The 11,044-nt window shown below is 62.1% G+C and overlaps 2 protein-coding genes across 2 annotated transcripts in view; one reads left to right on the top strand and one right to left on the bottom strand.

The window, feature by feature from the left end:
* Positions 1–4,542, top strand: HIC1 (HIC ZBTB transcriptional repressor 1). The gene is made up of 2 exons (XM_004605259.2): positions 1–148; positions 1,580–4,542. Exon 2 carries the CDS (start codon positions 1,600–1,602, stop codon positions 3,742–3,744), a length of 2,145 nt encoding a protein of 714 aa, XP_004605316.2. The 5' UTR covers positions 1–148; positions 1,580–1,599; the 3' UTR covers positions 3,745–4,542.
* Positions 4,543–4,789: 247 nt separating this feature from the next.
* Positions 4,790–11,044, bottom strand: part of SMG6 (SMG6 nonsense mediated mRNA decay factor) — a 282,134-nt gene continuing 275,879 nt past the window's right edge. Inside the window, exons 17-19 of the mRNA XM_055131114.1 lie at positions 10,128–10,339; positions 9,779–9,860; positions 4,790–6,446 (exon numbers count right to left, since the gene is read on the bottom strand). Of these exons, the coding sequence (XP_054987089.1) occupies positions 6,316–6,446; positions 9,779–9,860; positions 10,128–10,339 (425 nt within the window). The 3' untranslated portion in view covers positions 4,790–6,315. The remainder of the gene's footprint in view (positions 6,447–9,778; positions 9,861–10,127; positions 10,340–11,044) is intronic.

Here is an 11,044-nt window from a genome sequence, read left to right as displayed (position 1 = left end):
GGGGCTGAGACGCGACCAGGACGCGGGGAGGACGGACCAGCAGGACAGACCGACCGGGGGCCCGGCGGGCGGAGGGCAGCGCAGAGCAGCCACGTCCCCCCCTGGATCCGCCGGCAGCCGGGCCCGGGGCTTCCGACATGCCCCCCAGGTGGGTCCTCAGGCTGGAGACGGGGAGGGACAGGGCACTCGGACAGCCCGGTCCGTGCGTGCTGGCCGCCTCGGGCGCATCCTCAGGCGCGGGCGCCCCAACGGGACTGGCGTTCAGGGATCAGGGTGTGTCGCCCCTAGAGCGCTCAGGACCTCCGGGCCGCGGGTCTGCGCCGGGTTCACGGCGGGGTCAGCGGTCGGGGCCGGCTCGCCCGCACATGGGCTGGAGAGACGAGGGGAAGAGAAGGGGAGCTGGCGGGCGGGGCTGGCAGGGGCGCTGCCCTGGCACAGCTCGGCGCCTGGCAGCGGGGCGGGTGGGGCGCCGGCTAGGAGCTGCCACCGCCGCGGGGAGGGAAGCCCCGCCGGGCTGCGGCCGCAGGTAACGGGCCTCGAGGCCCTGCGGACCAGGCGGGGAACAGGGTCTGGAGGGTGAGAGCGCGGCCGGGGGAGCTCAGGGCTGGACTCGGGCTCCGCGGCCGCCTGTCCGCCGAAATGGGGGCCGAGAGCAAAGGCTGGGAACCGAGGGATGGGGGCTGGCGCGCGCCTCCAGGCTGGTCTGAAGTTGGGAAACTTTCCCCCAAGTTCGGGCGGCGAAGTTCCCGCGAAGCGGGGGCCAAGGGGAGCCGGGGAGGGAGGCGCCGGGCCCGCGGATGCAGAGCTGGGGCCGAGGAGGCCGGGGCCGGGCCGCGGGTGGGGCGCAGGCCGGGGTCAGGGCCGCTGCCGGCTGCGCGCCGTGCCCGCCCGGGGCGCTGCCCCCTCCCTCCCCTGGGAGCTGCGTGGCTCCCCCCTCCCCCCCACCTGCTTCCTGCCTCAGCCTCCTGCCCCGATATAACGCCCTCCCCGCGCCGGGGCCGGCCTTCGCGCTCTGCCCGCCACGGCAGCCGCTGCCTCCGCTCCCCGCGGCCGCCGCCGCCTGGGCCCCCAGCTGAGGGCCTGACAGCCCCCCGGCTGGGGCGGCGCCGCGCTCCCCTCCTGCGGATCACTTCCCCGCAACTGGGGCAAACTTCTCCCGAGGCGGGAGGCGTTTTTGACTCGGCTCCCTCATTCCCAACTTGGGCAAACTCCTCCGCCCTGAGTGACTTTTCCTGAAGCGGACATTTTCCTCAAATCGGGTAACAGGCTCCGAAAGGGTCACTTTGCCCGAAGGAAGTTTTCTCCTCCGGAGCCCCCAGAACCCAGCCTGCGCGCCTGGCAGCACAGGGGGCCTGGGGACGCAGGGCAGTCCTGCCTGACCTACCGGCCCGGCTCCTGCGGCCGCTCCTGGCCTGGGTCTGCCGGGCCGGACTCCCGCTCCCGGAGGCCGCCCAGGCCGCGGGCCCCGATGCCCCGGCTTAGCGGCGGGGAAGGGGAAGTGGAGGGGAGACGCGCGGGCTTGGGCGCAGGCTGCGACAGCTCGGGGCGCCTCTGACCCGGCTGCTGTGTGTCCCTGCAGGAGAGCGTGCTGGGCAGACGATGCTGGACACGATGGAGGCGCCTGGTCACTCGAGGCAGCTGCTGCTGCAGCTCAACAACCAGCGCACCAAGGGCTTCTTGTGCGACGTGATCATCGTGGTGCAGAACGCCCTCTTCCGCGCTCACAAGAACGTGCTGGCGGCCAGCAGCGCCTACCTCAAGTCCCTGGTGGTGCACGACAACCTGCTCAATCTGGACCATGACATGGTGAGCCCGGCAGTGTTCCGCCTGGTGCTGGACTTCATCTACACCGGCCGTCTGGCGGATGGCGCCGAGGCCGCGGCGGCCGCGGCCGTGGCCCCCGGAGCTGAGCCGAGCCTGGGAGCCGTCCTGGCCGCCGCCAGCTACCTGCAGATTCCCGACCTCGTGGCGCTGTGCAAAAAGCGCCTCAAGCGCCACGGCAAGTACTGCCACCTGCGGGGCGGCGGCGGCGGCGGCGGCGGTTACGCGCCCTACGGCCGGCCGGGCCGGGGACTGCGCGCCGCCACGCCCGTCATCCAGACCTGCTACTCGTCTCCAGCCGGGCCTCCGCCGGCCGCCGCCGCCGAGCCACCGTCGGGTCCCGAAGCCGCGGTGAACACGCACTGCGCCGAGCTGTACGCCTCGGGCCCGGGCCCGGCCTCCGCACTCTGCGCCCCGGAGCGCCGCTGCTCCCCTCTCTGTGGCCTGGACCTATCCAAGAAAAGCCCGCCCGGCTCTGCGCCTCCCGAGCGGCCGCCGGGAGACCGCGAACTGCCCCCGCGCCCTGACAGCCCTCCCAGCGTCGGCCCCGTCGGCTACAAGGAACCGCCGCTCGCCCTGCCGCCGCTGCCGCCGCTGCCCTTCCAGAAGCTGGAGGAGGCCGTGCCGCCTCCGGATCCGTTTCGTGGCGCCGGCGGCAGTCCGGGACCCGAGCCCCATGGCCGCCCCGACGGGCCCAGCCTCCTGTACCGCTGGATGAAGCACGAGCCTGGGCTGGGCAGCTACGGCGATGAGCTGGTCCGGGAGCGCGGCTCCCCCGGTGAGCGCTTGGACGAGCGCGGCGGGGACCCGTCCTCCTCGCCCGGGGGTCCTCCGCTCGGCCTGGCGCCGCCGCCACGCTACTCGGGCAGCCTGGACGGGCCTGGTGCGGGCGCGGATGGCGACGACTACAAGAGCAGCAGCGAGGAGACGGGCAGCAGCGAGGACCCCAGTCCGCCCGGCGGCCACCTCGAAGGCTACCCATGCCCGCACCTGGCTTATGGGGAGCCTGAGAGCTTCGGCGACAACCTGTACGTGTGCATCCCGTGCGGCAAGGGCTTCCCCAGCTCCGAGCAGCTGAATGCACACGTGGAAGCTCACGTGGAAGAAGAGGAGGCGCTGTATGGCCGAGCCGAGGCGGCTGAGGTCGCTGCAGGGGCCGCCGGCCTCGGGCCCCCTTTTGGAAGCAGCGGGGACAAAGTCTCTGGGGCTCCTGGCGGCCTGGGTGAGCTGCTGCGGCCCTATCGCTGCGCGTCGTGCGACAAGAGCTACAAGGACCCGGCCACGCTGCGGCAGCACGAGAAGACGCACTGGCTGACCCGGCCCTATCCGTGTACCATCTGCGGGAAAAAGTTCACGCAGCGCGGGACCATGACGCGCCACATGCGCAGCCACCTGGGCCTCAAGCCCTTTGCTTGTGACGCCTGCGGCATGCGCTTCACGCGTCAGTATCGCCTCACCGAGCACATGCGCATCCACTCGGGCGAGAAGCCCTACGAGTGCCAGGTGTGCGGCGGCAAGTTCGCACAGCAACGCAACCTCATCAGCCACATGAAGATGCACGCCGTGGGTGGCGCGGCCGGTGCGGCCGGCGCGCTAGCGGGCCTGGGGGGCCTTCCTGGCGTCCCTGGCCCCGACGGCAAGGGCAAACTCGACTTCCCCGAGGGCGTCTTTGCTGTGGCCCGACTCACGGCTGAACAGCTGAGCCTGAAGCAGCAGGACAAGGCGGCAGCGGCCGAGCTGCTGGCGCAGACCACGCACTTCCTGCACGACCCCAAGGTGGCGCTCGAGAGCCTCTACCCGCTGGCAAAGTTCACCGCAGAGTTGGGCCTCAGCCCGGACAAGGCCGCCGAGGTGCTGAGCCAGGGCGCGCACCTGGCCGCTGGACCGGACGGCCGGACCATCGACCGTTTCTCCCCTACCTAGAGCATCCCTCGCTGGCCTGCCTCCTTGCCGCGGCGTGGCCTGGGCCCGCGCCTGCGCCTCCAGGAAGCGGCGGCGGCAGCGAGCTGGCACTCTGCGTACGGACAACTGTAGTAGCAACTGCGGGCAGCGTCGCCGCCCCACCTGGCCTCACTGCTTTGTGCCTTAGCCCGGGGTTGGGGGGAACCTCGGGTCGGGGGTGGGATGGGGGAAGGGAGATTTATATTTTTGATATCAGCTTTGACCAAAGGAGACCCCCAGCCCCACTCCGCCTCTTCCTGTGGTTCGTTGGCCCCTTCCCCGGGCTCTGTGCTGCTTTTGGGGCAGGGTGTCACTGTTGGGGCGCTCCCAGCCCTACCTCCGGCCCTTGGGACCACACCCATTCTCACTGTGAATCTCCCCGCGGGGGTCGGAGCGTTGGGGCAGAGTTGGGGAGTGGGGAGGGGACTGAGCCGGCTGGAGGGGCCCCCCACCTCCGCTCCCGCACACCCCGGGACTGATAATGTGAAGTTCCTCATTTTGCACAAGTGGCACTAGCCCCAGGGCCAACCCTTCCCTCCTCTTAGAGGAGGAGACAGCCGTGGCCTTCTTGGTCTCTCACTCTTGTGGTGTCCCCATTTCCCTGGGGTCCCGGACCATATTTATTGCATGCGCCCCCGGGGCCCCCCATCCTGAGCCCAGGCTGGGCTGGGCTGGATCGTGGTCTCTTTAGCTCCCTACTCATTTGTATATTTCCTACCTTGTACACAGGCTCTTTCAGAGCCGCTTCCATTTTCTATACTCGAACCAAATGCAATAAAGCAGTAACCAGTGACCCCGGACCCGCTGCTCTCTTCCCCTGCACAAAGACCTGGGTGCGTGGCACCAGAGTGGGCAGAGGGGCCAGACTTGGTTCCCTCACACAGGGCCTTGGGCGGCTTCCCTCCCCAGCCCCAGAGACAGATCAGCAAGAGGTCAGCATGTTTCATAACTAAAAATTTATTAAGGAACAAAACCAATGCTGCAAATGGGACATACGGAGAGTCCGGTCTCCCGCCCCCGCCCCCACTCCCGCCCACCCACCCGTTTTCATCTGTGGGACAGGCGAGGCTGGAGACCTTGTGCCCCAAACAGCTCATTCTGAGGCCCTGGGAGGATTCAGAACCCAAACCATTGGCCTTGGTGCTCTGGCACAGTCCCTCCTCTTTCGGGCATAGCTGGGCCATGCTGCCATCCTGTGGGCAGGGGATGTACAGTCTACAGTCAAGACAGAAGGCTCGGGGGGATTCCCCCCACTGGTCCCACTAAGACTGGCTCTGGCTGCTCCTCAAATGTACTGTCTGACCCCAAGTTCCCCAGCAAGAAACCTCTGAGGAAGGCTCTGAACACAGGTGCCAGCTGAAGAGGCAACGGGCCCCGTGTCAAGCTTTTCTAGGCAGAGCTAGAAATGGTGAAGACCCCAGGCTAGACAGAGCTCTTCCCAGGCATGGCCCATCCTCCCTTCAGGCTGGGCGGTACAATTCTGGACATTTCTAGGGCCACTGAGGCCTGTGCAAGGCCGGGGTTTGTAGAAGAGCTTTATTAGGTACTTGCCATGGGTACAGGAGGGGGACTCGGTGTGAGAATCCCTCTGGCAAGGGACTGAAGGGAGGAAACTGAGGAGACCACAATAACTAGATGACCAGAACAGGAAGGAGGGTGGGGGGGCAGATTTTAGGGGGGGAGAAGGGTAGGACAGGAGAGAGAACTGACAGAGAATGATGAAACTTTGTGAAGGTGAAACTAGAGCCAAAGGAAGAGTGAGAGTTAGGGAGCAGGTAAAGGCCGCCCAGGAGCATGGGCCCCACTTAGATCCCCTTTCCCCCAGACTCATGACTGGCTGAGGGCAACACAGATCCACGCTGATACGGGCAGGGGGAAAAGCAGCGGTGTGTGTGTGTGTCTGTGTCTGTGTGTGTGTCTATGTGTGTATGTGTGTCTGTGTGTGTCTGAGGTCAAGGTACAGTAGGAGAGGTGGGGGACCAGGGCTGCTGTTTAGGACGGGGTGTCCAGAACGCAGCAGAGACCCCTGGGAGAACTGGAGCTCAGGAGAGACAGTCCTGGGTACTCTCTCATGGCATGGCCAAAGCCTCTTGGACACACTCAGGACGGGGCATCCGGAAACAGTGAAAGGGACCTGTGATTTCACCTGCACCTGATGGAAACCTGAAGCCCAAAGCCCCTTCTCCACCTGAGCAGTGGCTGAGCCCTGGCGGAGGAGTCCTTTCCCCAGCTCTGGAACTAGACAGGAGGAGGGAGCAAGGCCGAGAGCAGGGGCGGCCCGTGTGGCTGGCCCACCTGCTTCCACCGCAGCCAGCCACCTCCCTGCTAAATCCTGGCAGCCCAGGAGGATCCCAGCAGCTTCCGCCCGACCCTTGGGAGGGGCTCTGTGAGGAGCAGCTCCCCCACAGCATGGCCACGGCGTGGGTTGGAAGAGGATGGTTTATTTTCTGGGTGGATTGGTGGCTCAGGCATGTGGGCATCTTCTGTGCTACACTAGTCGCCTGGTGGCCTCTCAGGAACGGTTCCACAGGGGTGGGCCCTGGTGTGGCCCCCTCAGCCCACCTGGGCCCACGTGAGGAAGGCCGGGATGTCTCGCACAGGCACATTTCTCGTCAGCGCCTTCACCCGCAGGTTACGGTCATCGGTTAACAGCACCACCTCCCGCAGCAGCCGGATCGGCTCCTCTGTGGGCAGGAGAGAGCAGGACTTCAGTGAGGCAGGAGACAGAGGCACTAGTGCCTCCTCTCTGGAGAGGAACGCGGCCCCAGAGGGATGGGGTAGAGGGTAAGCATTCTCTTCCTTGGTCCTTCCCTCATTTGGACAATTAGCCAGAGGTGTGTCTACCCTCCTGGCTGAGACAGAGCCATGCTGGGGGTGGGGTGGGGGCTGGTGTTCTGCTTGCACAGAGAGCTGTCTCAACCCCCCACCTCCTCAGACCTGTCACCCCAGGTCTCTGGACTGAGGAGAAGGACCTTTCCTTCCGCTGCTGCTGGCCTGGTTGACTCGCAGCACTCTGTGCCCCCTTCCACTCCCCCTTCCACAAGTCAAGATGCAGAAAACTAAAGACGGACACATGTGAACCCAGAGCTTCAAGGGGACAGGAATGCAGGGCAAAGGTCCCTGGCAGAGCCGTGCCACGATGGCTGCCCCTGAGGCTGCAAAAAAATTAATTTCCTCTCAAAGAAAAATAATCTACATCCATGATGAAAACCTGGGTCAGTACAGAAGAGCAGAAAGCAGGGGTAGAGAGGGTCACCTCCCTGCTCCCTTCCTGTGTCTGTCCTGCTCCCCGGGGGGGATCTGTGTGTGCTTCCAGATGTCTTTCTGCACATTTACAAGTATGCATGCTTGTTACATAAGCCTTCCCCACCACAACATTATGATCATACTAGACATACTTTATGCAGTTTTTATATACTCTAAAGATCTATGTTGGCATAAATACCTGGTCCTCATTCTTTTTTTTAAAAAATTATTTAGTCACTGTGATTTATGGTATTATTAATATTCCCCTTTTAGGTATTTGGGGGGAGGGCAGGATGATTTCCCCCGATTTCCTAACCTTTTAATGTTCGGGGAAAATATAAACCAGGGACGTTTACTCACACCTGACTCTCCCCTCCGTCCCAGGGAGGCCCCGCCCACACCAACCAGGACCCCTGGGTTGGGGGAGGTTCCATTATGAGGCTGGGCAGACAGGCACAGGTCGGTCCCATGGGGCTGGGGGGCTGCAAGTGTCCAGACCAGGTCCGAGCACTTCCAGACATGGCAGCTCCAGGCAGGTGGCGAGGAGGCGGCTACCAGCCTCTGGAGGAGTTTGCGGCAGAGGGAGAGAGAGGCTTTCAGGGTTAATGATGGGGACAGGAAAGACGGTGATGGAAGAAGGTACGACGGGAAGTGCAGAGCTGTCATGGGCACAGGGAGAAGATGGCGGCCATGGGGAAAGGGATGTTTTCAAACCACTTGACTGTCTGGGCCTGGCTCCTCTGGGGTGTGTGAATGTGGTTTGGGGGTGTGGTGTGGTGTGGTGCTGGTGTTATGTGGGGCTCCCAGCTGGCTGCCTAAGTCTGTCTGCAGCCCCACAATTCTGGCCCTGGGACTCAGAGCAGGAAAGTTCCAGGCCTCTGGTCAGTTAACCAAGGCTCAGCATTGCTGGCAGGGGTCTGCAGGGGTTTCTGTGGATACTTTGAGACATTTTTAACAATAAACATCCTCTGTTTTGACACTGGTAACTTCACTTTGTTAGAAACCAGAGACTGTCATCTTGTCAGGCCCCATCCGCCATAATCCACATGATTTTAAAATTCAAACATCGTTTACACATAAACATTTGGTGATAGTTTCTCTGTGAATCTGACAAGTTAATCTGCTAAGAATTCACACTGACAAATGGGGTTTGATTACACCAGCCGTTGCTGATGTAATTCTGATAGGGGCGGTCCCCAGGATGGCAATGGGTTCCTGTAGGCTGTTTGGGGTGAAGTACGGGGTGGGGCGACCGCAGGGTCAAAGTCAAAACGCCTGGGTGGGGCTGCCAGCAGTATCAGAACCCTACTTCTCAACACAGCTTTCTGCCCCCCTGGCCCCTGCCCCCTCTTGAAGCTGCCCGGAAGCAGAGCCCACGGTCCTAGGCGTGACCAGCCAGGACGCCTTTTTACCATGTGATTCTCCAGGGGCAGAACTGTGCACGCCACACAGCGGGGTGGGCCCCTCAAACACAGCCACTGGCGGAAGGAGACTTTGCTCTGGGAGAGTGAGGGGCTACACTACCATGAGGGGGAAGAGCAGGGAGAGACACCCAGGGCAGCCAAGGGAAATGACAGAAAGAAGGGTGGGCAACAGGGACGCCAAGAAATGACGTAGGGAGCCAGAAGCCAGAGACAAGAGGAGCTCAGCACATGACACTGAGCTAGGAGTCCCAGCAATTCCCCCCCAAAGACAAGTGGCAGACTTGGGGTGGCAGGCAGGAAGCACCCACACTCTGGCCTCTGAGGGGTGGGCAGGAGGGGCAGCTCTGCTGAGGGCGAGGCACTCCGGCCCCCACCAGCGCCCCAGGGTGGGCTTGGCTCAGATTCTGCTCACCAAAAGGATCCTGTAACCTGGCTGAGGGCTCAGTCCTTAAACTCTCACCTGCCCCTGACTCCAGACAGTCTCCAAAGTACTACAGCAACCACAGAAACAGGAAGAAAAGATCCACTATGTTGGGGAAGTCCCTCTGCCTGGTGTGATCCAGGATAAACATTCAGGGATGAACTGACAGGGTGAACATGGCCAACAAGAAGGCGGCAGAACCGCTGGGAATGAGCTTCCTCTGAGCTGCAGAGGGCTGGGCTCAGGAGACCATGGCCAGACTAAGGTCCATCTTCTCCTATCATTGAGACATGGACACTGGGGCCGGATCGACAGGACGGCAGGCAGGGCACTTGCTTGCATGTGGCTAAGCCGGTTCAGTACCCCGAGCCGGCCTGAACACACTGTAAGTCCTGAACACTGACCGGCAAGGCCCCCAAACCAAAACCAAAACTAAAACCAAACAAAAAACAGAAAAAGACATTCTCACTGTCAGAGGACAGGACAGGAAGGGATGCACTGGGGTAGGAGAGCTCACTGCCTAGAGCTTTTTTCTTTCTCTTTTTTTGGGTCACACCTGGCGGTGCTCAGAGGTTACTCCTGGCTCTGTGCTCAGAAATTACTCCTGGCATTGCTCAGGGGACCACATGGGATGCCGGGGCTCGAACCTGGGTTGGCTGCATGCAAGGCAAGAGCCTGACTTCTGGGACTTGGCCCAGCCTTGGTGGGCCCAGGTTAAAACTTTCCCTGGGAGTGGACTTGGGGAGGGAGGCAGTCTGGAACAGGGAGGTGTGATTTCCAGGGAAGAGGGGCACTGGGCTGGCCTTAGGTTTGCCTCCTAGTTCCCCAGCTGGAACTGGGAATGACCCTTCCTCTAGGGCTGGGGGCTGGGAGACCTAGTGGGGCAGGGGAATGGGTGACCCTGGGAGAGGCGAAATTGCAGTACCTTTGTTGGTGGGCATAAAGTCCTTAGCCTTGTCTTTGCAGTAGTGGAGGCAGCAGGAGAGGATCAGGTCATCGTTGTTACCCTGGAAGAGACCGTGTGAGACGTGCCACAGGCAGGAGGGGGCGCCATGAGGAGGGAGCACAGGTACACTCTGCCTCTGGTGCTGGAGGCCATACCCGAGTCCCTCCCACACACTCTGAGGCCCTGCTGGGCTGTGTCCCTCTGTGCTGTGGGGACAAGGAAAGCCTCCTCCTGGCTGCCTCCCCCAGCCCACACGTCAGGCCGGCCCTCCTGTAGCCCCTGTTAGGAAGGCTGGCTGTAGGCTCGCCCTTTCTCACAGGGCTCTCACCAGCTGGCCAGTGATGTCCTCGCTGCGGAAGGCAATGGATTCAAGTTCGTTGCCACGGCTGGTCAGAGCCCGGAGGCAAGAGTCTCGACTCTCAAATCGCCGCTCGAGGAATTCGATGGATTTCCGGGCCTTTTCCTGGACCACACGGGCATAGCCCCCAGCACGGTGGTCTGTCTCCTGTCCCTTGGCCAGGCCGTCCAGCTCATTGATCACTGATGAGAAAGAGTATCCACAAGTTAATAGCTCATGTGCTTTCTGCTAGTACTCTGTGTCTCATCTTCCCAGGTCAAGAATCCACCCTACCGCACAGGAGTCTTCGAGAGTAATTGGGAATCTAAAGGGCAACAGGTGTTCCCAGATGTTTTGTTTGTAGGCCACAGCTGGCGGTGCTCAGGGCTTGGTCCTGGCTCTGTGCTCAGGGATCACACCTACTCCTGGTGGTGCAGAGGAATAATATGTGGTGCCACGGATACAACCAGGGCTGACTGTGTGCAAGGCAAGCACCTCACCTGCTGTACTATCTCTCTGGCTCATGAAGTGTCCCAAACTTTTTGCTGTTGTTTATTTGGGGCCACACCTAGCTGCACTCAGGGATCACTCCTGGCAGTGCTAGGGGACCACATGGGATGCTGAAGGAGCATATGAGGTGCTGGCTTCATGCAAGGCAAGCCCCCTTACCGTCTGCACTATCTCTGCAGCCCGTGTCCCTAACTTTCCACGGTTGTCTCTTCCTTCCTCTTCCCCCGGGGCCCCCAGCTTCTTCCTGGGAGTATCTTGTAAGGATTTTCTGGAGCTGCTGTATTCAGAGAAAGAAACCTGGCCGCGCTATTGCATTCCTTAGTTATAGGATCAAATTGAAAGGATCCCTCAGGAGAAGCAGGAGTATGGAAAGGGGAAGAGGCATTCTTCCTTATCCA

Source organism: Sorex araneus, chromosome 3 (genome assembly GCF_027595985.1).
Source record: "Sorex araneus isolate mSorAra2 chromosome 3, mSorAra2.pri, whole genome shotgun sequence".
Taxonomy (NCBI): domain Eukaryota; kingdom Metazoa; phylum Chordata; class Mammalia; order Eulipotyphla; family Soricidae; genus Sorex; species Sorex araneus.
This window is presented reverse-complemented; position numbering and strand designations above follow the sequence as displayed.

Bases quoted from the DNA above. Each gene is read 5' to 3' on its own strand.
- HIC1 (XM_004605259.2), top strand. From the start codon at position 1,600: ATGCTGGACACGATGGAGGCGCCTGGTCACTCGAGGCAGCTGCTGCTG.